Raw genomic sequence first — 27,679 nt, forward strand, 5'->3', positions numbered from 1 at the left:
CTGGCTGGGTTTCCCCAGCCACTCTGGACGGCTTCCAACAAACGATTAAAAATACCGTATTTTTCGCTCTATAACACGCACCAGACCATAACATGCACGTAGTTTTTAGAGGAGGAAAACAAGAAAAAAATATTCTAAACGAAACAGTGGGTGTATGATTTTTGTGGTTCATGCTGTGGCCACAGACATGTGATCTGACAGTGAGTTTGGAGTAGCTCAATGCAAAAATCCTGAGGATCCATGTGGATCCATGCTTTGTAACCACGTTTTTGCACTACTGCAGCCCCAGGCAACAGTGGGTGCGTGATTTTTTTGGTGCAAGATGTAGCCATGGACATGCTATGTGATCTGATGGTGAATTTGGGGTGACCCAGTGCAAAAATCCTGAGGATCCATGTGGATCCGTGCTTTGTAACCACGTTTTAAGTGGGGAGGGAAGGAAAAGCACTCAAGGGACAAGGAGCATGCGTGGGGTGGGTGGAGAAGGATGCTGCTAATAATGAAGAAGAGGGGTATAAGGGGAGAAGGCTCCTCTCCCGCTTTGCTCCTTTAAAGCAAGCAGGCTCTGCTTTTCTCCCTCCTCCCCCCTCATCCCCGGCTTAGCGAGCTGAAAAACTTTGCTGCTATTTAGCGAGCTGAGTGGGAAGGAGAGAGGGACAGAGAGCCTGTTTGCTTTAAAGGAGCCAACCGGACAGGAGCCGCTTACACTCCTCTCCTCTCCCGCTTTGCTTCTTTAAAGCAAGCAGGCTCTCTGTCCCTCTCTCCTCCCCACTCAGCAGCTCTTCTCCCGCTTTGCTGTTTCAAAGCGAGCCACGGAGGAGGGAAGGAAGGGGAACCATGGATCCTCTGCTCACGACTGCAGCAGATCCCCACCACCATCCGTAGGCATTCCCTCCATAACACGCACAGACATTTCCCCTTACTTTCTAGGAGGAAAAAAGTGAGTGTTATGGTGCAAAAAATACGGTACATTAAACCATCAGTCATTAAAAGCTTCCCTAAACAGGGCTGCCTTCAGTTATCTTCTAAAAGTCAGATAGTTGTTCATTTCTTTGACATCTGAAGGGATTGCATTTGCCACCACCGAGAAGGCCCTCTGCCCTGTAACTTGGTTTCCCGAAACGAGGGAACTGCCCGAAGGCCCTCAGCGCTGGCCCTCAGCGTCCGGGCAGAACGATGGGGGTGGAGACGCTCCTTCAGGTATACTGGGCCGAGGTAGTTTAGGGCTTTAAAGTTCAGCACCAACACTTTGAATTGTGCTCGGAAACGTACTGGGAGCCAAACGTACTGGGAGAGGTCTTTCAAGACCGGTGTTATGTGGTCTCGGCGGCCACTCCCAGTCCCCAGTCTAGCTGCTGCATTCTGGATTAGTTGTAGTTTCCGGGTCACCTTCAAAGGGAGCCCCACGTAGAGCGCATTGCGGTAGTCCAAGAGGGAGATAACCAGAGCATGCACCACTCTGGCCAGACAGTCCACAGGCAGGGAGGGTCTCATCCTGTGTACCAGATGGAGCTGGTAGACAGCCACCCTGGACAAAGAACTGACCTGCGCCTCCATGGACAGCTGTGAGTCCAAAATAACTCCCAGGCTGCGCACCTGGTCCTTCAGGGGCACAGTTGCCCCATTCAGGACCAGGGAGTCCTCCATACCCACCCGTCTCCTGTCCCCCCAAAACAGTACTTCTGTCTTGTCAGGATTCAACCTCAATCTGTCAGCTGCCATCCATCCTCCAACCACCTCCAGACCATAGCTGTCAACTTACAGATTTGAAAATAAGGGACCAGCAGCCTTGGAAATAAGGGATCAGCAGCCAAAATAAGGGCTTTTCCTAGGACAGGTATGTTCAACTTCTGAGCCCCTCCGAGCCAAAGGCAGAAAGCCCAGCCAGCAGCCAAACAAAGCCTCAAGCAGTGGTTCCCACAGCGCAGCAACCCGGCAAAGGGGATGCAGCAAGGAAAACCACCATCACCTCTCCGCTGGGAAGCGCTGAGCAAAGGCGAGTCCCCAGGCAACACGGCCGATTTGATTGGCACAAGGCATGCAAGCTCCACCCCCCAGTCGGCAGGGAGGGAGGGAGAGGAGCTGCTTCCTTTGAAACCCGGGAAATTTAAGGGACATCATCAATAAGGGACAGCAGTGGGACACGGCACTGGGATAAGGGACTTTCCCGCCAAATAAGGGACGGTTGACAGCTATGCTCCAGTTACAGATAGGTAGCCGTGTTGGTCTGCCATAGTCAAAATAAAAAATTCCTTCCAGTAGAACTAACTTAGTTGGTCTTTAAGGTGCTACTGGAAGGAATTTTTTATTTTAGCTATGCTCCAGACACTCACACAGGACCTTCCAACATCCAGCTTCTCTGTGTGTCCCGTGTTATGAGAGAGGGAGGCAAACTTTCTCTCTCCACTCTCACACGCCATGCGGAGTTTATAAACTCCTATTGCGCTGCTTCTTCCTCGCCTTTTCTCTAAAGCAAAAAAGGAAGATGCAGACCAAGCCAAAGACCCAGCCCCCTGCTGAAGCCCCCTGACCGGCCAGATCCCAGGACGCTTTGGGCAAAAACCAGGCCGTTTCGACCGTCGTCATGTTTTATTTCTCCAACACTTTAAATAAGCTGAATACATAAAGCAGCATTTGTCGTTATTAAAAATGCAGCTGCATCCCACCAGGGCACTGAGTATAGGGGGGCCGGAGGGGGGGGGCGCTGAGCCTCGCGGGGGGGGGGGGAGATGCAGCCAGAAATCAGTACTCATCATTATTGCACATGGGCAGGAGAGAAGTGCTGGGAACAGAAGCCAGTTCCCCCCCCCAACTCCCCCCCACCCGCCTTCCCCCCTCCAACACTCGTACAGCTCAGGAGCACCCAGGGGGGAGGCTGAGCCCCCCCACAACATTGCAGGTCCAAACTTGTGTCTCCCAGTTTCCTAGTCCCCAAATGTGACACACAAACAAGCACACTTTCCTGCCCCCCCATTTCTGTCTCCTGACCCCGCCCCCCAGTCCTTAGAGTCTCTTTCTCCTCTGTCATCCCCCCCCCAAACAAGCAGGGCAAGTATTATTGGGGGGGCAAGACCCCCTGGTCCCCAGGCCACTATTTGCAGCCCACACCAGGAGGTCTCACCAGGCCTGGGTTTGCAGAGGGAGGCACTGCACTGGGGTGGGCAAAGCCCCCCACCCAGAAAGAAACCTTGGGGGGGTCTCTTGGATGCTGGTGTGTGGCCCCCCTCCCCTGTCCAACCGCACGGGGGTCCCTGGGGCGGCCACCTTATTGCACTTCCGCCTGGCTCATGGGAAGGGACCCCCCTTCCTTCCCACAGCTCCTGCCAGGGCTGGGGAGGGGGGTTTCAGGCACCGGGAAGCCCCTTTGCTACAAAAGGCCACAGGGTGGAATCTTAACCTCCCGCCCCCCCAAAACATGGCCCCACAGGCTCCTCCGCTTCGCCAGGCCCTGAGAGCCGGCCGAGCGCTGGCACCGGCTATGCCACCTTCAACGCGCTGCGGCGCCCTGAGGCCGCCCAAAGGGTCTGTCGTGGGTCCGCAGCCCCCCTTTCGCCCCGCTGGGCTCAGGGGGGCCCTCTGTGTGTCCCGCCTTAGGACTGTGCTTCGGGCAGCTTGAGGCTGGGCTCTGCCAGAACCGGGCCCTTGTGGTGCCTCTCCTGGCACAGGAGGCTCTTGGCTTCGCAGTTGAGGTTCTGGTAGGCGGGGGCGCTGGCGGGGGGCCGGTGGCAGACGGAGGCGAAGCTGAAGCCAAAGGGCCCCAGGCAGCAGGCGGGGCAGCTGAGCACCTCCTCCTGCTCCAGCACCCCCACGCTGCCCCCTCCGCTCAGGGCCAGGGCCGACCCCGCGTGCTCCAGCGGGGGCCCCGAGCCGGGCGGGGGCACGCTCAGCTCCGAGAAGCCCCCTCCCCAGCTGGGGGGCTTGCTGTTGTTGTTCAAGAGCAGCCCGTTGGAGGGCCAGGGCTGCATCCCAGAGACGGCCGTGCGGATGAAGCTGCCGTTGGCCACGGAGGGCGCCAGGGGGGCGGCCGGCTCCGCAGGGAGGGCGCTGGGGGGGCTGTCGGGACTGGTGTCCATGAGCTCGCCGGAGGGAGGGGAGCGGAGGGGGCGCTCCAGGCTGCTGCAGTCCAGGGACAGGAGGGGCTGGGGGGGACGAGGACCCCCCCGGCGGGGCATCTCCGGGGAGGCGGGCAGCGAGCGGCACCTGCGGGCCAGGGCGGCCGGCTCGGAGAAGTCGCAGTGGGCCTCCACGGCCGGCTCCGGGGTGACGGGCGTGCCCGGCGGGAAGGGCGAGGGGGGCGGCAGGTCGAAGGTCAGCGAGATCAGCGACTTGCTGGGCGTGTCAAAGAGCTTGATGCGGCCGCCCTGGAGGTCGTGGCGCTGGGAGAAGGGGTTGACCCGCTGCGGGGTGTCCTGGGGCGCCCTGGGCGGCACCATGTCCGACTGGCTGCGCGAGAGGCGCTGGTCCGGGGGCACGGGAGGCTGGTCCAGCAGGCTGGGCGGCATGGCGGGCAGCAGGGGGTCCTGGGCGGCTTTGTCTGGAACAGAGGGAGAAAAGGGTGGTCAGGGGGTCGCCCAGAGGCAGACCTCAAAGCATGATGACTAGGTGACCTTTAGGTTCCCTCCAGCTCTGCCGTTCTCTGATTCTATGACCAAGTGAGGGCCGTCGCTTGGACCCACATCACTCAGGAGGGCAGGAGTCCTTTGGAGCAGGCGTGGCGTTACCACGACACTACAGTGTTGCCCAGTGGTTAGAGTGCTGGACTAGGAGCTGGGAGAGCCCAGGGTTCAGATCCCTACTCAGCTAGGAAACTGACCTTGGCAGGCAGGCCCTGGCGCTTAGCCCAACTTACTTCTCAAGCTGGTTGCAAAGGAGGAACATGCAAACCACTTTGAACTCCTTGGAGGAAAAGGTGATGTATGAATGTAATGAATAAATAGAATACTAATTTGCAAAAAAATATATTACATGCCACTTTCAAGGCAAGGCAGTTGGCAGAAGGAATACTTTTTAAGCTGTTGTTTAGAGTCCAATGCCTTTGTCCCAAACAGGCTGTGCACTTAGAACCATAGCATTGCCGAGCTGAAGACAATGCGAAAAGTTAAAGACGACATAAAAAAGCCAGAAGAAGGAAGGAGGAAAGTCAGCTCTTAGGAGCAAGTACAAATGTAAAATGTAATGTACAGTATGTAACTAAAAAATTAATAAAGATTATCTTAAAAAAAAAAAAAAAAGAATTGCAGGGCTGGAAGGGACCCAGAGGTCATCTAGTCCAACCCGCTGTGACACAGGAATCAAAAGCCAAACTGGGAAGGGTTACCACGGAGGGAGAGTGCCGGGCTCCCCGGGGTGCTGGTCCTGTCGCTCTGCAGGGCGTCTTGGGCGTCTCTGGCTGCCAGCTGCTGCTTCAAGATGCCCTCCAGGCGCTGCGTGATCTCCAGGAAGGAGGGCCTCGAGGTGGGCTCCATCTAGGGAGGGGAGAAGCTCAGCAGAAGACACACACCCCCCCATTTGTGGGGAGGGGCACTTGCAAAACAAAGCCCCAAGGCTTTGTGGGTGGGGTGGGGCTTGGTGGGCTGCTGCCTCCCCGGCAGACAAAAAGGTCGCCTTGGCCAGGAACCAGGGGGGTCTGTGGGACAGAAAGTGGGGGGTCCAGCCTGCCTCAGGGGGAGGCAGACTGGGAGCAGGACAGATTTCTGGGCATGGTACGCAGTTCTCACCGACTTCAGTCCCCCCTAAAGGGAAGTACTGTATTTTTCCATGTATAAGACGACGCCTATTTATTTTAACCCAAAATTAAGTTGTTCAACTTTTGGGGGACGTGGGGGAGGTCACTTCTGCCAATTGCTCCCCCACCTGCCCCGCACTGCTGATCGCACACCTCACCGCAGCTGCCAATTGCCTGCCCGCCTGGCCACAGCCGCCAAACACCCGCCCCATCGCCCCTGCCAATCTCCTGCTTGCTTCTGCCATTAATCACCCCCCCACACACATTCACTATCTGTATACAAGATGACACCCAATTTTTGCCCCCCCCCCCTTTTAAGCAAAAAGCATCATCTTATACAACAACAAATACGGTAGTTCTTTGGGTGACATGTAGCTAAACGGTGGAACTCCCTGCCACCGTAGGCTAGAATAGCCACCAAGCTGCATGGCTTTAAAAGGAGGTCAGACAAATTTGTGAAGCAGAGGACTCTCAAGGGAGGGAAGTAGCCAAGAAAGCTTCCTTTAAATTGAACCCAAAAGCTGCTCTCAAGGCCAGTGATATGCATTCGTGGTCATGGCTGGGGCTGGGACTCTGTATTCCTCAGGATTTGCCCCCCTCCAGCCCCTGCAAAACCACCACACCCAGCCAGGGCTGATTCTCTCGCAGGCGTATAGGGCCAGGCGGGGCAAAGAGGCTCCCTTCTGGCAGGTGGGTCTGGCAGCCTGAAGGCTCCTTCAGGTCTGGAGGTGGGGGTGTGATGGGGGGTGGGTCTTACGCTGCAGCAGTGGAAGGCCAGCTGGAGGAATGTTGCAGGGCAGTCGGCTCCCACCAGGTTGCAGAAAGCGGCCACATCCAGCCCAAAGTCCTGCAGGGAAGAAGGGAGAGGGAGGTGAGTTCGGCCGCGAGAAAGGCCAGTTCCCAATATTTAAAATCAATAAAGTTTAAACTGCAGTTCTTTTTGTGGTGAATGGATTCAATATTTAAAACCAAGAAAGATTAAATTGCAGAAAATGGCCCATGCTAGGGATCACTGTGGCAGGAAACCCCCCCCCCCCAAATCATTCAGTTTGTACAAACTTCACTCACACTCACACTCACACACTACATACGCCACGCTTCTGTTATAAATTCATAGAAAATCAACCATACATCGGATTTGCACTGTTCCACTTTTATTTTACTCCATGAAGGAAGGACTACAAAATGGGAAAGGTTTGATACAGGCCAGCCATAATCCCTTGCGCATACCTGCACATCCACAGGAGCCCTGCCCAGTTGCTATACCAACCCTGATGGTCCTAGACAGAAGACCATCAAGATCACAAAGAACTTGCATATGGGAGTGAATTCAGCACAGACTGGAACAAAGGACAATAATCAGCTCTTCCCTCTGGGGGCAGGAAACTGCAAACTCCCCTCTGTCACCTGGACAGTACTCATGGGGAGGGGGAAAGGGGGAACCAGCCAGGTGACAGGACACTCAGGTTACCACCACCACCCCTCCCTCAACCCCTCCTTTCTGTGATGTATGTATGATGTTTCTGGGGGTGGTCTTGATCTACAGGAGGGGAATTTCAAAAGTCTTTATAAGGCCTTGCACACCATTTTTCTGGGTCCCTCCTCTCTCCTGCAGGTGAGGGGAGCACCCTGTTGCAACAGTTCAATAAAGGCCAAGCCTACAGGCTGCTGTTTTGCTCCAAGTTATCCTGGTTGGTGTCTTTGTTTTTGTCCAAGGGAGCCCTCGGATTTTTCTGTTAACATCACTAGGGAAAGAATCGAGAAGAAGACTGTCGATGTCATAATGCCGTTATACAAATCTGCAGCCACATCAGGAAGGCTGTGTCTGGTTCTGAATGCCTCTTCCGAAAAAGGGTATTTCTGGGTTGCAAAGGGATCAGAAAAGGGCCACCAGAATTTTCCAGGGGGTGGAGAGACTCCCCTAAAGGGAAGGTTGAGCGTTTGGGAATTTTTTAGTTTAGAGAAAAGATCAACAGGTGACATGATAGAAGTTTTTTTAAAAATAATAATAGCCATGACATGGAGAAAATGAAGAGTTTCTCCTTCCACCCTAGAACTTGTGGACAGTCAAGGAAGCTGAACATTGGGAGATTCAGGACAGAGAAAAGAAAGTCTTTCTTTAGCCAGTACATACTTAAACTCTGGAACTCACTGCCACTGGAAGCTGGGTGGCTTTGAAAAGAGGACTAGACAAATTTATGGAGAAGGAGAGAGCTAGCAATGGCTACTAGCCAGGAGGGCTGGACTCGGCCTCTGCGGTTGGAGCCAGCAATGCTTTTGTGCCCCAGTCAGTGGAAACCCCAGGAGGGGAGAAGAGGGCTCTTGTGTTCGAATCCCGCTTGCTGGTTTTGCACAGGCATTTGGACTAGGTGGGTCCCTTGGCCTGATCCAGCCATCTCTCCTTAAGTTCTTATGACCTTCCTTACCCCAAAATAGCTCAACAACACAGAAAAATACGGTAAATTGCTGTGTTGGCACTTTGTGAAAAATAAGTGGGTTTGGGTTGCAGTTTGGGCACTCGATCTCTAAAGGTTTTGCCACCACTGCCCGAGAGCCTGCTGGAGACCGATAATAATAATAATAATAATAATAATAATAATAATAATAATAATAATATTTTATTTATATTCCGCCCTCCCCCGCCAAAGCCGGGCTCAGAGCGGATAACAACTGTAAAATAAAAGAGTTTACATAAAATCACAATCAATTAATTGAAATACATTCTAAAATCAATTCATGAGCCTCTGTCGCCCTCTCTGCTTGACCCAAACATGACATGCATTTGGAGAAGCTGAGCTAAGTGGTCAGTGCAGACCCAGCCAAAAATGATGGCAGGGTCACAAGTATTGGTGAGGGGAGGAAACTAATTCGGCTCTGTGCTCATCCTGCCTAGAGAGAGAGAGAGAGAGAGAGAGAGAGAGAGAGAGAGAGAGATCTGTGCAACGCAGCCCCCGGCCACGAGGGGGCAAGCAGGGCCTTCTCCGCAGGGCCAGAGGGTGGACCAGCCCCTCTCTCCACGCCCCCCTCCAAAAGAGGAAGCACTTAGCCTGGCAGAGGCGGAAGGACAGCAGCCTTTATTGCAAGGAGCAGGCATCTTTCTGGGATGATGGGGCAGTTCTGGGGATGGAGTATTATCTGCACAATGCCGTCCACAGGCAACATTCAAACAATCATCAAGAGTGGGGGGCTGACACTCTAAAATTAGATGACAAGACAGAAGACCTGTTTTGGGGGGACGGGGCGGGGTGTGTGGAAGACTCCCTGGTCCTGAATGGGGTAACTGTGCCCCTGAAGGACCAGGTGCGCAGCCTGGGAGTCATTTTGGAACCCATTGTTCTGTGTTCTCTCCTCCCTCCCTTCGTGGGGACCCTGTTGCAACAGATCAATAAAGATCAGGCTTACTGGCTGCTTTGCTTCTCAATATTCTCTGCTTGGCCTCTGTTATTTTCTCCTACCAATAGGGAACCCACTTAAGGACTCTATATGGGCTCTTGGATACCCCATAAGGGGAAAGAGCAGATTTTGTTTACAACACGGTGCACCCCCGGGGATCCTTGGATCTGGACTGTTTTCGCCCACTAGCAACACATCCTGCCGAATTCTCTCCGGGATATTTTATCTGCACAATCAGAACAAATTTCAGGAAGCAAAAAGGAGAAAAAGTCTTGAAGAAAACCCAGGGGGTCTCTTTGCGGCCCTCCTGTCTTCTTCACCTTGAAGTCAAGGCTGCTGTGGAATTAGAGGTGGGGAGGGGGCTACCACAGCAAGGGCTTCCTCCCCCCCAGCCCCTTTCTCTTGCCCGGCACGGCCAGGCAGAAGCTCCTCTCCATCTGGGCACCAGGAGAGGTTCTGGGTCACGGAGCTGTCATTCCGGAAACGCCCAACCCAGAGGCCGCCTTCCAGGGCAACCTATTATTAGGACACAGCCCAGGAGAGAGGGGGCCGTGGCCCAATTCTGAGGCAGGCGGCTCCACGGCAACCGAGAGGAGAAGCTCCTGGCCCGACTCCCAGGAAGCACCAAGGGCAAAAGGTGGGGGCGCTGGGCTCCAGGGAAGCCGCTGAGACAAAGCACGGGCTGCTCTCCTAGGAGCAGGTTTTCTTTCTGTGAAATGCAGGAGGGAGGGACTTTGGGGGGGCAGAATCCCCCCACCCAGATGTTTTCTCCTTCTTCCTTAAAGTGAACTGCTCAACTGCAGTCAGCAACTGAGTGCACCCCCCCCAAAAAAAACCCCTCTCTGTTGGAAAGAGACAATGCAGCAAGTGGCACCGCTCTCCTCCAGGGGAATCGCTGGAGACACTGCAGCTGCTATATCTGGAAGGGAGGGAACAGTGGAAACGCCCCTCCAGGTTCAAAGAGGAGTGGGGGGGGATTTCATAGGATCGGGCAGAGAGTTCAATAACTGCAGGGGGAAGCTGTCCTCATGCCATGATCCCATAGCTGTCAACGTTTCCCTCTTTTTAAGAGAAATTCCCTTATTCCGAATAGGATTCTTCACAAGAAAAGGGAAAAGTTGACAGCTATGAATGGTCCTCATATCCGACACATCGCCTACAATATACTGTTCAAAGTCGTTTTTAAAAATAAATATGTCCCATGATGCCAAACTATGACGTTGAACATAATGTCTAGTTTGACCCTCAGTTGTTCCAAAAATATCCAAATTATACAGGCCCTGGAAACTGATATTGGGCGTCATCTGTCTCCGAAATGAAGTCCTGCTTCTCAAAGGACCCTTTGCTCTCCCTTCACCATCTGAGGACCAAAGCTCCCCAAAGATGCTTCGAAGCCTTTTCCTGCAAAATTCCTGCGCTATGAATCCCACAGGGCAGCCAGGAGAGATGACCCCTGGTGCCCCCCACCGCAAGAGGCCTTGGACTCCACCTCCCACCGGCCCCAGCCAGCATGGTCACATGACAGCGCTGAGGCTGATGGGAGTTGTAGTCAGAAGGCCTGGAAGGCACCAAGTGCTGGGAAAGTCCCTGCCTGGGCAGCTGAGCTCCGCCTTTCCCTGGAGAGAAAGCTCTCTTGCTTTGCATGAACAGGTTATCCAAAGCAGCCCAGGTGAGCTGGGAGACCAGCATTCCTCAGGGGGCTGCGGAGGAGGGCCAATTATCACCTCCTTCCTCACCTGCACAGGTAATAGGTGTAATTAAGGGCCTCCCCAAGTCTCCTGGGAGGGAGCCAGGAAGGGATGCATTTGCCTGGCGTGCTCTGGTTCATGGGGTCACGAAGAGGCGGACACAACTAAATGACTCAACAACAACAAAACCCAACATCTCCAGCACCTGGTTCTGGGAAGGAGAGGAATCCCACAAAGTCTGCCACCCCCAGCTTGGGACCCAATCAAGCCATTCCCCTCCCAGCCCCTCTTCCTCTCTCCCATCTGAGGAACTCCCACCTCCATGAAGACCTGAAAGCCCCTCCTCAATGTTCTATGCCATTCCGGCCAGGCCTGGTACAGGCATTTCCAGCTGTGGCCCCCTCCACAGGCAACTGCAGATCAGCCCCCTTCGCCCCTTTCCCCTGGAGGCTCCCCCAAGTCTACATCTCACGCTCCTGGGTCGCTTTGGAGTCATGCTAGTTCAGAACAGCCACCCAAATATTTAAGCATGAACTTCACTCTGCTGGTATGAAAGACTCTCCTCTCGAGTCCCGAGCACAGGGTGACTTTTCAGTCTAAGTACCAGACAGAATCTTCAAAAGCAGAGACATCACCTTGCCAACAAAGGTCCGTATAGTAAAAGCTATGGTTTTCCCAGTGTGATGTATGGAGGTGAGAGCTGGACCATAAAGAAGGCTGATTGCTGAAGAACTGATGCTTTTGAATTCTGGTGCTGGAGGAGACTCTTGAGAGTCCTATGGACTGCAAGAAGATCAAACGTATCCATTCTGAAGGAAATCAGCCCTGAGTGCTCACTGGAAGGACAGATCCTGAAGCTGAGGCTCCAAGACTTTGGCCACCTCATGAGAAGAGAAGACTCCCTGGAAAAGACCCTCATGTTGGGAAAGATGGAGGGCACAAGGAGAAGGGGACGACAGAGGACGAGATGGTGGGACAGTGTTCTCGAAGCTACCAGCATGAGTCTGACCAAACTGCGGGAGGCAGTGGAAGACAGGAGGGCCTGGAGTGCTCTGGTCCAGGGGGTCATGAAGAGGAGGACACGACTAAATGACTAAACAACAACAAAACCAGCCTGTCTTGTGCCCATGAGGCCAGGAGGGTCTCGGAGGGCCTCCAGAAGACCCCCTCAGACACCTAGAAGAAACACAGTGGTTTGCCCAAAGGAGCCTAGCAGAGCAAGGGGAGGAAGCAGCCTCCACAGGGAGGGAGGGTCTTACCTCAGTGCGGGGCAGGTAGTCCGGGTCGGCCGGCAGGCGGGCGATGGTCTCACAGAGGATGATGCCGTAGGCAAAGACGTCAGCCTGGTGGGATGGGAGAAGGGAGGCAGTGAGGCAGGAAGGGCCCCTGCGCACTCAGGGAGGGGGAGACAAAAAGAGGCTCCAGGCCCCCCCCCTCAGACCCAGAGGGAAACTGGGGACAGAAGAAGAGCCCCCCCATGCCCCCTGGTATTTGTGGTCCAGGCCCACAGTCCCCACACCCACTCACCCTCCTGGTCAGCTTCCCTGCCCAACACCAGGCTGACCCTGTGCACCCCACTTCCCCCCTTAATTCTCTGGCTGGGAAAGGGGATGGGAGAAATTCATGAGGAGAAGGGCTCTCAAAGGCTACTAGCCAGGACGGCTCTCCTCTGTCCTGCTGGCTTCCCACTGAGGCATCTAGCTGGGCGCTATGAGAGAGAGCAGGAGGCTGGACTCAAGGGGCTGCCTGTGGCCCAATCCTGCAGGCTCTTCTATCGTTCTGATATTCATTCCTCCATGCAGCACACGAACAAGGGATTTCCCTCTCAAAAGACGTCCTGACTGCCTCCAACTTGGATGGCTTTAAAAGAGTGACTGGGGAAACCCAACCAGATGGGCAGGGTATTAATAATAATAATAATAATAATAATAATAATAATAATAATTTATTTATACTCCACCCTTCCCGGCCAGAGCCGGGCTCAGGGCAGCTAACACCGATAAAATTTCAGTAAAAACAGAATAAAAAAAAGAAAAAACAATTTGAAATACAGCCTCATTTTAAAAGTCAAAACCATAAGGGGAGGGAAACATAAGAGTCAGACTGAGTCCAAACCAAATGCCAGGCGGAACAGCTCTGTCTTGCAGGCCCTGCAGAAAGATGTCAAATCCTGCAGGGCCCTAGTCTCTTGTGACAGAGCGTTCCACCAAATCGGGGCCAGTACTGAAAAGGCTCTGGCCCTAGTTGAGACCAATCCTGCGACCTGGGACCTCCAAAATGTTGTCATTTGTGGGCCTTAAGGTCCTCCGCGGGGCAGACCAGGAGAGAATAATTATTATTATTATTCAGGGAGGGTGAGCCTATTCTTGACCATCAGCCACCAGGCCTGGGCGAGATCTGGTTGTCAATATCGTATTATATATCATCAGCTAGACATCACAAAATAAAAGGTACAAGGTAAAGGACCCCTGGACAGTTAAGTCCTGTCAAAGGTGACTATGGGGTGTGGCGCTCCTCTTGCTTCAGGCCGAGGGAGCCGGCGTTGGTCCACAGACAGCTTTCTGGGCCATGTGGCCAGCAGGACTAAACCGCTTCTGGCACAACGGGATACTGTGACGGAAACTGGAGCGCACGGAAACGCCGTTTACCTAATCATGATGCACTGATATACCACAATGTCTGGAAAAAGGACGGAGCCAGGCAGAGGCATCAGCTGGCTTCATGGTTTCTCCGGTATTGTGGTTTTTGCACAGCAAAATCACACACTGATTCACAATATATTGCTAGGTCAAAAATTATGAAACCAATATCATGATATGAGCTTCAAACCGGTTTTGGATGATATATTGCCCAGTCCAACTAGCCACAATGACTACATATCCTCCGAAGATAGTAGAGTCTGAGACTCTTAATCTCAGGAGTCGTGGGTTTGAATCCCGTATTGGGCAAAAGATTCCTGCATTGCAGGGGGTTGGACTGGATGACCCCGATGGTCCCTTGCAACTCTCCAATTCTGCGATTCTGACTATGCCTGGGAGGGCAGCCCTGTGGCCGTCGTGCACTGCTTGAGGTCTCCCTGTGAGGAGAGGCTGTGGGGCTGGGTAGACCCACGTTGGCCCCCCCTTACGGTCCTACCTTCTCGTTGTACAGCTCCCCACGCAGGACCTCCGGAGCCATCCAGTACGGAGAGCCGACGACGGCCAGAGGCTCCTTCTCGCCCCCGTCACTGGGGAGGAAGCAGAAAGGGGGGGAGGACCGAGAGAAAGAGGTCAGCTGAAGCCCAGCAGGACTCCCCCTGGACCCCACAGGGCTCTCCCTGGCCAGGAAGGGCCACCCGCCTCACCTGTAGGTGGGGATCTTCTCCGCCAGGCCAAAGTCTCCCACGACGGCCGTGTAGCCGTTGTCCTCACTTCTCACGAGGCAGTTCTGGGCAGATGGAGGAACAAGAGACGTCACAGGCGTCCGAGGAAGGAGAGGGGGGCGGGGAGGGGGCTGTGGGGCACCCCATGCCTACCTTGGAGGTGAGGTCGCGGTGGAAGATGCCCTTGCTGTGCAGGTAGCGGAGGCCGCGGGCGATGTCCAGGGCCAGCTTGACGCGGACGGGCCAGGGCAGCGGGGTGGGGCTGTCCAGCAGCTGCTCCAGGTTGCCACCGTTGATGTACTACAGGGAGGAGGAACGGCAGGGGGTGGGTTAGATGGGCTCTGGGGGTCCCTGCCAACTCTACAGTTCTAGGCAGCCTCCGCCCGGCCTCTCTCTCTGGCCCCCAGCCTCCCCTCGAGGGATGGCAGTGGCTCCTTGTCCACCTTTCCTGGGCCCTGGCGGGCAGGCAGGTGAGCCTCACCTCCGTCAGCGCGTGAAGCTGGCCTTGGTGGACGCAGACGCCCATGAACCTGGAACGAGAGGGGGAGACAGAAGGACCCGTCAGGACGCCGGGGAACCCTCCCCTCACGCACTGTGCCCTGGGGCTGGGAGGCACCCACGCCCCTCCGACCCCTTGCCCAGGGCAGAAGAGCAAGCGACCGTCAGCCTCAGGTCCCCGGTCTGTGAAATGGGAACAGCACCTCTGGCAACTAGAAGGAGGACACAGAGCTCCAGACTTTTGGGGGGGCAGGAGGAGCCCAGCCCACTCAATCCCCACTTTCTAACACTGAGACCCCCCCTTCTATGTACTTCACAAGAGAAGCCCCAACTGCCCAGACCTTTTTGAACTGAAGCCAGAGACCTCCAGGAGATGTTCCTCGAGGATCCTGCGAAAAACCTAGGGCAGGTGGAGGTTGGGGGGCTGCACCCGGAACCCCCTCAGGCCAGGATGGGCACCTCCTTTGGCCAGAGCCCCACCCCCCCGAGGCAGCCTCACCGGAGGATGTTGGGGTGGGAGAGGCGATTCATGAGTTGCACCTCGCGCAGCATGTTGCCACGGTTACTCATCAGCTTGTTCATCTTCAGCACCATGATCTGCCCCGACTGGCGATGCCTCACCTGCAGGGAGAGCGGAGCCGTTCCTTGAGGGGGGAGCTGTTGCCATTTATTGCATTCAGTGCCAGATTTATGTATAAGCAGTGGCGTCGCAGCGGGGGGGGGGGGCGGGGTGCCCCGGGTGCCATGTCTGGGGGGGTGACAAGAAGGCCACCACAGCCACATGTGGAGGATCCTCTGTTCGCAGCTGCAGCCACAAGCAGAGGATCCCGGTGCCAGCAGCAAACCGCTATGTACAGCGCATGTGTGGCGTCGCATGCATGCGCTGTACATAGCGGTTTGCCGGCAGCACCGCTCAAGCACTGTATGGATGGCGGTCCCTCCACCATTGCTACAGCTGTGAACGGAGGATCCCGGCACTGTCCATACGGCGGGGAAGCGGCGCCACTGGCAAACCGCTATGTATGGTGTATGTGCGGCGTCGCTACCTACGGTGCATGCGCTGTACGTAGCGAAGCCGCACATGCGCCGTATGTCGTGGTTTGCCACCCCGGGTGTCACGACACCGTCGTTCGCCCCTGAGTATAAGCTTAATAAGCTATAGCTTAGGGCCCCACTCTCTTGGCCCCCCCCCCAAAAAAAATAAAGGACAACAACAACTGGATGGACATTTCTAAAATGTAAGATAAAAACCAAATAAAATAAAACCTACATACAGCAACATTTCAGTTCAACAATTACTTTGATAAAATTCATACAGTGTATTTTATACCTCGGGTTACACACGCTTCAGGTTGTGCGTTTTCTGGTTACGGACGCGCCGAAACATGGAAGTACCGGAACGGGTTAATTCCCGGTTACTTCCAGGTTTCGGCATTCAAGCATGCGCAGAAGTGCTAAATCGCGTGTGCAGACGCGGTGCTGCAGATTGCAAATGCTGCGAGTTGCGAAGATGCCTCCCGCACGGATCAAGTTCGCAACCTGAGCGTCCAATGTATTATGTTACGTGCAAATGGCTTTAGATACCTATTAGGTCCATAAATTACCATATAGCATATATTCAAAACAGTGACAATTCATTGTTCACCAAGTATAGCTGGACATAGAAAAGGCCCCATTACCTTCAGGAGCTGAGGGCCTCATCCAACCTCAATCCGGCCCTGATTGCATTTCTATCCCTCCTTTTTCCTCCAAGGAGTTTGATGTGGCCTACAAGGTTCTCCTCACCTCCTTGTTTAATCCCCAAAAGCCACAACCCTGAGAGGCTGGCCCCAGAGGTCACACTCAGAGAGCTTTATGGCTGAGTGAGGATTCGAACCCTGCTCCCACCAGGTCCCAGTCCAACCTCCTACCCATGATGTCGCACAGGCAACAGTCTTTCCCCATCCCCTCACAGCATGACAATGATGCCTGTGGGATAGCTCAGTTGGCACAGCATGAGGCTCTTCAATGCCAGGCTCATGGGTACGAGCTCCAGGTCGGATAACAAGATTCCTGCCTTGCAGGGGGTGGACTAGAGGACCCTGGGGGGTCCCTTCCAACTCTGCAATTCTGGGATTCTATGAGCCCCAAGAGTTGGAGCGTAGGAGCAGGAGCCGAGGTGGGCAGGCCCCAGAGCAGGATAGGGCCCCTTCTGCTCCCATGACGCACCAAGGCACCCCTGCATGGCACAGGGGCATCCCGGTGGGTCTCTGCAGGAATCCAGTCACCTCCCCATCACGCCCCGTGCAGAGTCTGGGCTGGGAGAGACGCCTGGATCTGCACAACAGTTCACCACAAAGCACTTTGAAGAGGCTCTTTGGCCGAGAAACCAGCCATGAAGACACAGCGGAGAGGCAGCTCATGAGGTCAGCAAAGGCTGCACTTGAAATTTCTAAACCACACCTTATCCACATAGGGATCCAAGGTCATGGGCGTGAAAATACAACTATTATTAATAATAATAATAATAATAGGATTTGTATACTGCCCTATAAGGGACGCGGGCAGCTCTGTGGTTTAACCTGCCAATCAGAAGGTCGGCGGTTCGAATCCCGCGATGGGGTGAGCTCCCGTTGCTCGGTCCCTGCTCCTGCCAACATAGCTGTTCGAAAGCACATCAAAGTGCAAGTAGATAAATAGGTACCACTCAGGCGGGAAGGTAAATCGCATTTCTGTGCGCTGCTCTGGTTCACCAGAAGCGGCTTAGTCATGCTGGCCACATGACCTGGAATCTGTACGCCAGCTCCCTCGGCCAATAAAGCGAGATGAGCACCGCAACCCCAGAGTCGGCCATGACTGGACCTAATGGTCAGGGGTCCCTTTACCTTACTGCCCTATACCCTATACCAGGTCTCAGGGTGGTCACAACATAAAATCACAATATAAAAAGACAAAATGCATAATAAAAACATAAGCAACCCAATAACCCCCTTCCATGCATGATTAAGAGAAATAAAAACCAAAGTGCGACAAACTATAAAATAATAAAGCCACAATTCCTCAACTCAGCTGATATACAATAGAATAAATTCAGAAAGCCCAGGAAAATAAAAACCTCGTAAGCAGGAGCTAAAAACGGTAAAATGTCCAGATTTACTTCTTTGGGGAAGGTGTTCCCAAGGGCAGCACCCCTTTGTGGGGGCATCATGGCCCCCCCTCCCACATGTGAGACTTTGGGGTCCAAGTGACAACGCAGAGCCAGACAGCAGCAGCTGCCGCAAAAGAGGCAAATTCCATGCTTGGGATCATCAAGGAAGAAACAGAAAATATGAGCGTGTGGAAAAGAAGGTGAAGGAATTAATGTAAATGCAGCTAACCAAGATGTAAAAAAAATCTGTCATGGAAGGTTGGGTGGGAAGTCAAATAGAATTGCTGTATAAGTATGGGAAAAAGGTGTAACTGGAAAACTTAAAAATAAAACAAAACAACAACAATCGGCTAATACGGCCGCCAACATCCTAATTATCTGCTGTGTTATCTGCCGTTATCTGTGGTGCAACTGCATTTGGAGGACTGTTCTGGTGCCCCCCCCCAAGGGATATTGTTGGGAAAGGTTCAGAAAAGGGCCACAAAATTGGGGGGGGGGGTGTTGGGAGAAGCTCCCTGAGGTGGGAAGGACTTTTTAGCTTGGAGAAAAGGCGAGAAGTTTGTGAAGGGGTGCAGAGCCCAGGCAGGGCGATTTCTCTAGGAAAAGGGGTGGCAGAGCTCACCGTGAACGTCTCCCTTGTTGTCTTAGGATGGCCATGGCGCCCCCCTGACAGGTGCCACAGCTGAGCTCTGGTGAGCTCTGGCTGGCAGAAAGCCCCGGGCACAAGTCCTTCCTTTTATCTGCCTTGCACCTTCTAAGGTCCAGCTTTTGTGCGGAGAGAGGGAGGAAACCTTCCTCCAGTCTGTCATTTTTATGAGCAGCCATCAGCTCATGCTGGGCTTGTGGGCTTCTGAGAAGAGGGGGGTCATTGGCCACTGTGGTAAACAAAAACCTGCCCTTTTCCCTTATGGGGTATCCAAGAGCCCATATAGAGTCCTTACGTAGGTTCCCTATTGGTAGGAGAAAATAACAGAGGCCAAGCAGAGAATATTGAGAAGCAAAGCAGCTAGTAAGCCTGATCTTTATCGATCTGTTGCAACAGGGTGCTCCCCTCACACGCAGGAAAGGAGGAGGAACCCAGAAGAATGGCGTGCAAGGCCTTATATAGACACTTTAAATTCCCTGCCCTGGAGCTCAACACCACCCCTCCATACATCATACATACAATCTATGTACATGCTTGGCTGGTACACTTTTGAACATTTAACACATATCTAAGACCTCAAAATTCCTATCACACCACTTTGAGGACATGGTGCTGGCCTAGTTTCCCTCCCCCCACTGGTGGACGAAGGTGAGGGCGGGGGGGGACGGTCTGCCCCGGGTGCCATCGGGGGGGTGATGTCGCTGCTGCCCCTGCCCCCACCCCCTGGGACGCTTGGTGCTCGCCACGCATTTCCGGGATGCTTGGCACTTGCCGTGCATGCCCCAGGACATGTGCCGCTTTCTGCGCCCCCCCCCGATGCACCCAACGCGGGTGGCACGCCACATCCCCTGGGACGTGCTCCAGCCATGCCCCTGGATGTATGCCGCTCCCGGTGCCAGAGCAGGTAGCTTTGCCACTGCCCCCCCCCCCCCCCCGCTCTGCAGCTCTCCATATGCCATGGAAGCAGCTGGGGGGGGGAGAGAAGGGCTGTGCAAAAGGGAGGTTTTCCATGACAGCCCAGCCAGAAGCTGCTCCCAAGGAAGACCCCCCCCCCCGCTGGGCTTCCTGGCGTGGGGAGGGGAGAGAGGCGTCTGCGCCAGCCCACACCTGCAGGCCTCTGAGACAGCAGCCCCCCGCCAGCCGGGCCCAGCAGCTGCTCCCCCCCCCCAGCCCTGCAGGGAGTCCTCCTCCAGGGGCTGCCTCCCAGATTCCTGGCTGCTGCCGTCAGCTGCTGCTCTTGCCCTTTTTAGTCGATGCTCCAAGGCCCGGCGGGCGAGGCTGCCTGCTCCTCCCGCCTCTTGCTGCTTCCCCCCCCCCTGCAGCCCCAGGGAAGACGAGGAGGAAGGAGGCAAGGGGGTCTGGGCAGAACAGATGTGGGGGGCAGGGGAGACCCAGGGCTGGTGGCTGCAGGACCCCAGAGGGAAGGAGGCCCCTCGCAGAATGTCTCTAAAGAAGAGCACCATCCAGCTGAATCACAGAACTGCAGAGTTGTAAGGGACCATCAGGGTCATCTAGTCCAACCCCGAAGTGCAGGAATCTTTTGCCCCATGTGGGGCTTGAACCCCCGACCCGGAGATGCTTTACTGACTGAGCTGTCCTGCACCAAGCGGAAGAGCACATCCTCCAGCCGCTGTGCCCCCAAATCCCAGGTGTGCTCTTCACATGCTTCGTGACGCCTTCACATCATCCTGGAAGCGTTCTGGGGCTGAGTCCGCACCCATCGCAGGGCTGCCTGGTGAGAGAAGCTCAAGGTGGGCCAAGGCTCGAGCCCAGCATGATTGGCAAGGGCATAAACCCCCCCCCCCAGCTCAGGTCAGGGGATGCTGTGGGGTGGGGCTGGGCGTGGGGCTGCCATCAGCCTTTCATAGAGGGACCTTCAAGGGTCCTCTAGTCCAGCCCCCAGCAATGCAGGAATCATGGCTAAAAAACTCCAGATGGGGCTACCACTTTCCCCATCGCTTCCTGCCACTCAGCACTGGACCATCTTGCCTCTGATCTCTCACCATGGCAGCACCTCTTGACCAAGCTATTGGCCGGCCGGTTGTCCCCTTCCACAGATATGCCGGCAAAGATGGCGATAAGAACACCCTAAGCAAGAAGGAATTGAAGAAGCTGGTACAGAAGAAGCTCACCATTGGACCGAAACTGCAGGACGCAGAGATACAGGCATTAATGAAAGATCAGGACCGCAATGGGGACCAAGTGGTGAACTTCCAGGAATACGTCACTTTCCTGGGTGCCCCGGCAATGATTTACAGCGAAGCTTTGAGTTCATAAATGTACACCCCGGTGGGGCAAGGTGTCGTGGTTCGGGATTATACCTCTGTAGGCAGTTTCATGTCCAATAAAATTTAAGTTTTGTAATAATAATAATAATAAAAAACTCCTGATGGAGGCCCCTCCCACCTCTGTTTAAGAACCTCTAAGGAAGGAGAGTTTGCTGCCTGCGTTTATTCCTGCCTTACGAGGGGTAGGTCTAGATGATCCCCGGGGTTCCTTCCAACTCAGCCATTCTGTGCTTCCACGATGATTTTCCGTGCCCCGGACAAACAGACCCCCAAGACTCTCCTTGGCCGTGCCACCTCTTCCCACCATTGTCCTGCAAGGCCCCAGAGCTCAGCAGGGCAGACGCTCTCGGGTGCCAGGCAAGGAGGAGGGGGCAGAGTGTGTGCCTCCCCAACTGCTGCCAAGGCCTGGTGTGTGAAAGGCGATAGCCCAGCCTCCCTAATGCATCCCTTCCGCCAAGTCCTTCAATTATTGAGCTCTCTCTCACCAAATGGTGGCCCAGAGATCACCTGTCACAGGTGTCGCCTTCCATCAGAGTCTGCCACTGCCCCCCGCAAGCAGAGCAGAAGCACCTCAGGGCAGGGACTCCCTGCAAGACGGAGGACTAAGGAGGCTGCCAGCCCCACAGACCCTCCAGCCGTTGGGTCTGGCCAAAGGAAAAGCCACGCAGCAGCCTTCTAGTCCTCAGTATTGGAGCAGAACTACCTTCTAACATGCTGCCAGATTCCCCCCCCCCTTTTTTCTGCTATAGGACACAGATCTTCCTGGGACTGCGGGGGGGGGGGGGGGGAAACACACATGAACTCAATTCCCCTCCCCTCCCCCCACGCCTCCCCCTCCCTCAGCAGCATGGAAGGAAACTCCACCCCAAACTCATGTCTGGCGCTTCCCCCCCCCCCCCCCCCCCCCGAACTCAAATGCAAGTGCCTTGCAAGAGTTAAGGCCTCCTGCCCAGCCTGTTTATTCAGGCAGGATGTCCAATTTTGGAGCCTGACATTTATGCAGCAGAGACTTCTCCAGAACCGCCCCTCTGCCAGCTCCCTTCGGAGGAAGGGCCTGTCCTCCGGGCTTACAGAAATGAATAGAAAAACCGTAAATCACATTCCAGGATTTGCTCCAAAGTGCAGGGCTGATAAAACCAAGCATGTTCCAGAATCCAGCCTGACTGATCAGGCTCCAGATAACAGAGTTAATGTTCGTCGATCGCAGACACTTTGATCTGGCTCGTCCTTCCAATCATAGAATTGTAGAGCTGGAAGGGACACCCAAGGGTCATCCATCCCAACCCGCACAGCCCCTTGCTGTGCCAAAGCCAGGCCAGAAGCTAGCCAGCAGGACCAGCCCCCACCAACCATAAAAGCCTAGGCAGGGAGGATCCAGCAGGTTGGCTTGGATTCATTTTCTGAAATGCAGGGGGTTGTACCGGATGATCTTGTGCATCTCCCTTCCTACAATTCTATGGCCCCACGTTTTCTCCAAGGAGCTCAAGGTGGAATATAAATGCAGAAAAAAGAATCAATAAATGCGGCAGAGGGGGCTCAGAACAGAAGCGGGAGAACTTCGCCTAAGGAAGTCCAGAATGTGAGCTGACCCAAACTCTAGCCGTAGCAGAACATCAGAAGAAGAACCCGGCGGCAGGATCAGGCCAGAGGGAGCCCTCCTAGCCCTGCTCTCTAATCCTGCAGTGGTAAAGCAGTTGCCCCAAAGGGAAACTGCCAAGCAGGATTCAAGCCCAAGAGCAAGTCTCCCCCTCCTGTGGTTTCCAGCAAGAGATATTCAGAAGATTGCTGCCTCCAGCCATGGAGACAGAGCTATCAATAGCCCTCTCCCCTATCAATTGGTGTAATCCTCTTTAAAGCCACTCGTCAGTGGCCATCCCCGTCTCCTGTGGGAGGGAGTTCCAACTCTGCGCTACGGGCAAAAGGACTGTCTTTTCTCTGTCCTGAATCTTCCAGCATTCGGACACAGGAGGAAAGGCCCGTTTGCCAGACAGAGAGATAGATAAACTTTATTTGCATTAGCCAACGGCCAGAGCAACATAAAGCAAGCAATATATACAATTAAAAAGACAACAATGGGTAAAAAGGGCAATCAAATGACCAAGATTATCGTTCAGAAGAGATCTACCGGCTCCTGACCTCCCTGCATCCCTGACCCTTTCCCCTCCTCGGTCCCATTTCAAGGTCGTCAGAAGCCAGCGCCACCCAGGGACCCAGGTGAGCACCAAGGAACACAAAAGCATCCGAGGGAAAGGCCAGAACGGAGGGACGTGATGCAAGAGGGAACAATTGGGGCCTCTGTTTACGTCTAAACAAGGTGGCATCACGGGCAGCCGAGAAGGAACCTGCTCCAGTTTGTGGCCCCCTCTGTCCCAGCAAGGTCTCTTTGAAGGCACCTCCTCTAAATGCCAGGGCGGCACCAGGGAGGCAGATCTGGCCCAGATAAGTTCCAGCCTCGGAGCCAGACAAGCCTCCTCATGAGGTTGTGGTGGCTGCCCAACGCTCACTTAGGGAAGTCCTGCCCAGCTGAAGCTGAGCGTCAGCACTTCTGGGCTGGGGCCTGCAAGGATTGCAAAAGGATTGGGCCACAGTGCCCTTTCCCTCGCAGCTGGGGGGAGATTTCAAAACAGTTGGAAGAGGAGAATTTTTAACCTACTGATGTGCTTATTGCATGTTAGCGTTTACATTTCTGGGAGAATTTCAGTGCAAACTAGAGTTAGAAACTCAGATATAGAACTGACGGGAAGAATCCGGAACCAGCGAGACCAAGCATTCCAAAAAGACAGGAATAAATTTATATTATGTTTGAAGGACAACTGTAAGCAATTAACATCACTAGCAGGGTTTTCTGAAGATTTGTAAGATGAAATGGCTACCTATTCAGGATGAGCAATGTAATAACTTAGGTAATGATATAACAAGAATAGGAAAGGAAGTGAAATACAAAGATGAAAAATTTAGGTTTGTAAACTATTAGGCAGGAGAGAGGGAAGCCAGTAAGCTCAGTTGAGTCAAAAAGATTTATTAAGAAGATACGATGTTACGCAATGTGATTATATGTAAAACTAATAAAAATGATTATACAAAAATAGAAACTCAGATATAGAAACTAGATGCCAAATGGCTCCTTAAACCAGGGTTACAGCTGCCAAAAATGGAGTGCCCAGTTGCCATTTGGGGACCAGATGACATGAAAGTTGTAATTTTCAATACATCTTTTTGGTTCCTGAAATTCGTTCTGATTCTGCAGATAATGTATAACTGATAGAATTCGACAGGATGCGTTGCTAGTGTATGAGAACAGATCCAAGGATCCCCTGAGGGAGACGTCAGGCGCCATCCGGGCAAATGGGCATCTTCTCATGGTCCCAAGTGAGAGCCGGGTGCAAAATGTGCCTGGCTGATTTTGAACATGGGTGCAAATACTCTGAATATCCAGAACATAGTGCACAGCGGCATTTGGGAATGAGACGGGTTCGCATCCAGGAAGCATGAAGTGAAAACTGTTCAGGCCGGCCACTCTCAGCCGGGAGAGCCTCAGCTGCTTGGTTGGTTGATTTTACTTCTACGCCGCTTTTCCAAAACGAGCTCTGCTCAAAGCAGCTGACAGCAGACATTCAAAACATCAAAACACAAATATACAAAATACAGAGCATGTTAGTAAACTCAAAAACCAACAATTTAGCAAACAAAGAATAAATTCAACATTACAAAAAAAAAAAAAGGAAAGAAACCAATCTAGGTTTAAGTACACAAATGCAAAACAAAGTGAGAGTTATGGCAATAAAGTTACTGTTTACTTCTGCTCCTACAATAGAAAGAGGCCTGGCCTGCCTTACTGGGTCGTTGTTTGAGGACAAACCAGGAAAAGATGGCAGGACACTAAAAAAAATGCTGTTGATGAGAAGCAACAGTCTGAAAGACGCTTCAAAGCTGTCCCTGGTGTTTCTCCAGCCCTGGTTGCAAAATAAGGACATCAGAAGAGGCCTGAGTCTGGATCAGGCCAGAAGAGGCCCATCAGGTCCAGCACCCTGTTCTCACAGGGGACAACCAGATCCCTCCAAAGGGATCCCACAAGCAGGATCTGAGCACAGCAGAAGCAGCTCTCCCCAGACATGGGATTCCCAGCAAATGGCCTAATTGGCAGAGATTGACTTCCTCCAACCGGGGAGGTGAAACATGGGCACTGGGGGCAGTAGCCTCTGGAGAGACCGGCATATTCATTTATTTGGGTAAAAAAAAATTATATACTGCTACATCATTAAAAAAAATATCAAAGAGGCTTATAGCAACGGTATTTATATGCAATAAAAACCGCAGAGGAAAATTAAAACCAAGAGATCATCAACTTGCCATGACAGAGAAATGTTTTGCTAGCAGCCAGCATAAGATTATGGGAAACGGGTCTTGTCATGTGAAGCTCTGGCCATGACGGCAGTGAGGAAAAAGCCCCCATTAAAGGGGCCTAGAACAACAGAGCTGGAAGGGACCCGGGGGGCATCCAACCCACCCCTGAAATGCAGAAATCACAGCTCAAGAATCGCCCACAGGTGGCCCTCCAAGCTCTGCTTAAAACCTCCGCCCCTTTCCGCCACCCTCGCAAACCTCTGCCACCGCTGGCTCAAGCTCCAGCCTGCATTGACCTGAACACGGCCACACTGGCGTTGGTGACAAGCAGACAAATACCAGCACAGCCCAGCCTGTTTCTGAAACCAGGACGTGGCAGAACCTGATGAACAGCTGGCTTGATCCAGCCGCTGATAGACGCGGAGGGTGGCAAGGACAGGGCAGAGCCTCCCTCGGCTGGCACACCGCTTGGCAGCATCTCCAGCTGGCGAAGGGTGTCTCTCGTTCCCCGGGGGGCCCTGCAAAGCCACTGCTGCCAGTCAGAGCAGGAGATGCCCGGGCTAAGTGGGCCAGCGGCCAGACTGTGCCTCGGAGGGCAGTTCAATGGACCTAGGCCAGCGAGAAAGTCTCTGCTTTGCCCGCAGAAGGGCACTGGGTGCAACCCTCACCACCACCAGAAGGAAAAGATGCCAGGCTCTTTGGCCTGGGAGAGCCTCTGGCCGCCAGAGGAGGGGCTAGTGGGCAGGGGGTGGGCAGGGCAAGGCAGCCTCCTGCGTCAAGTCATTCCGCCTTTATTTCATGAAATCTATACACTGCTTGTTTGTTCAAGAAAGCCTCCGTTTACACAAAAAAGATTAAGTAATAAAATTATCAATAACAACCGACAGCTATAATTTAAGACTTTCAAAAAGCTAAAATAACAACGGAATAAAAATGGATTAAAACCGGCAGCAACCTTCTCAATCTCTGGGGAGGCTTGTCAAAACAAAACCTGTTTCTAGCAGGCGCTGAAAAAGAGGGTGCAGCGAAATCGCCTCCCTGAAGTCAAGAGGCAGGGAGTTCCAAAGGGCGCAGGCGGCCACACTTACAAGATCCCTGCCTCGTGGTCCCTGCCAGTGCTATGCTTCTCTAACAAAGACGTTCACATCGCTGCCACCCCCACCACTTCGAAGGCTGTGCTTCCCCACACGCTCCAGCCCTCCTCACCACCCACCCACTGCTCCTGCACCTCCCAGGGAGCCGGGCCCAGGCTGCAGCAGCTAACAGAGGAGGGCTGGGCTCAGGAAGAGTGGCGCTGGAAGCCCCTGCCCTGGCTGGGAGCCTGGGGCCCCTCCCCAGTCTGGCTGGCCCTCGGCCAAGACCCACGGCCACCCCCCAACCCCACGGCCTCTCCCCTCCTGCTGCTTTCTCAGAACTCCTCCTGGCTCAGGAAGGGCTTCCCACCCCCCATTCCCACCCCCAGCAAGGCCTTCTGTGCCCCTGCAGGCTTTGGCACCTTTCTAGTGGGGCAAGCCGCCCCAGAGGCAAAGGGGCAGCACAGAAGGAGCTGGGGGTGGCAGGGGGAATCCCCAGAAAAAGGGACCCCCAGATCAGGGGAGCAACCAGCAGGTCCTGCAAAAACCACCCACTCCCCCCCTCGCTTTCTTCCATCTGGTCCTGCTGTCAGCAGAGATCCTAGAATGGGGGAGCTGGAAGGGGACCCTCAGGGTCATCCAGACCAACCCCCTGCAATGCAGGAATCACAGCTGAAAAGCCCAAGGCAGGCCCCACAAACTGCAAAGAGGTGTGCGCGCACAAACACACACACACCCTCCCTGCAGAGCGGGCCAGAGATCACAAGGGGTTGTTTCTACACACACACACACACCCCACTCCAAAATCCATGCCTCCTGCTATTGCTCCAAGTCCCCCCGCTGTGTGCCTCTGTGTGGGTGGGCACCCTCCGAGTGGCTTCGGCTGCCCGCCAGGGCAAAGCAGGGGCAAACCCAGATTAGCCGGCTTCTAATTCCCCTCTAATGAGGCCTGGGCTGGGTGCGGCACCTAGTGACCCTAATAATCCCTCGGCACAAGCCGGGATGGAGATGAGAGGCGGCAGGCCAGGCTGGGAGAGTCTGCCTGGGGGAGGGGTGCCCCCCCCAAGAGGGCAGAGGCAGGGGCACCTCGCACACAAGGCTCAGAGACCAATGCTCACTCCTCAAAGCGGCCCCTGGCACAGAGGAGGGCAGGCCCCTGCCAAGACACTCCAAACGGGGGGGGGGGGGATCCGAAATGGCACCCGGTCTGGGGACACCCTGGCTGGCAGGCAGGCAGGAGTCAGGAGCTGGCCTGCTCCTCTGTGCATGGCGGGGGGGCGGGGGGCGGCTGTTGATGTTCTCCAGCTCCGAGAGGAGCAGGCAGAGATTCCTGCAGCGATGCCACCCACTCCTGGCACGGGGCCTGCAATCCGGGCACATTCCCAGAGCCAAGCCCCACCGCTCTGCTGCTGCTGCTGCGGCCGCCCACCTCCCTCCCGGCAGCAGCTGGGGCCCAGCTGGGCCTCCCCACCCACCCCAACGGCTTCCGAGCCCACTCCTCGTGGCCGGCAGGTGGGTGGGTGGGCAGCCTTCAAG

The 27,679-nt window shown here is 54.3% G+C and overlaps 1 protein-coding gene and 1 pseudogene across 2 annotated transcripts in view; one reads left to right on the forward strand and one right to left on the reverse strand.

The window, feature by feature from the left end:
* Positions 1-2,570: 2,570 nt before the first annotated feature.
* TESK1 (testis associated actin remodelling kinase 1) overlaps positions 2,571-27,679 on the reverse strand; it is a 29,464-nt gene continuing 4,355 nt past the window's right edge. Inside the window, exons 2-10 of the mRNA XM_080973490.1 lie at positions 15,165-15,286; positions 14,649-14,697; positions 14,321-14,467; positions 14,150-14,232; positions 13,942-14,032; positions 12,066-12,149; positions 6,483-6,572; positions 5,318-5,465; positions 2,571-4,534 (exon numbers count right to left, since the gene is read on the reverse strand). Coding sequence (XP_080829616.1) covers positions 3,591-4,534; positions 5,318-5,465; positions 6,483-6,572; positions 12,066-12,149; positions 13,942-14,032; positions 14,150-14,232; positions 14,321-14,467; positions 14,649-14,697; positions 15,165-15,286 — 1,758 coding nt within the window. The 3' untranslated portion in view covers positions 2,571-3,590. The remainder of the gene's footprint in view (positions 4,535-5,317; positions 5,466-6,482; positions 6,573-12,065; positions 12,150-13,941; positions 14,033-14,149; positions 14,233-14,320; positions 14,468-14,648; positions 14,698-15,164; positions 15,287-27,679) is intronic.
* LOC308458961 (protein S100-A6 pseudogene) lies at positions 20,365-20,798 on the forward strand (annotated as a pseudogene). The gene has a single exon. The product of its transcript is annotated as a protein S100-A6 pseudogene (transcript).

This window comes from Podarcis pityusensis (genome assembly GCF_964106645.2).
Source record: "Podarcis pityusensis genome assembly, chromosome: 11".
In the NCBI taxonomy this organism is placed as follows: Eukaryota; Metazoa; Chordata; class Lepidosauria; order Squamata; family Lacertidae; genus Podarcis; species Podarcis pityusensis.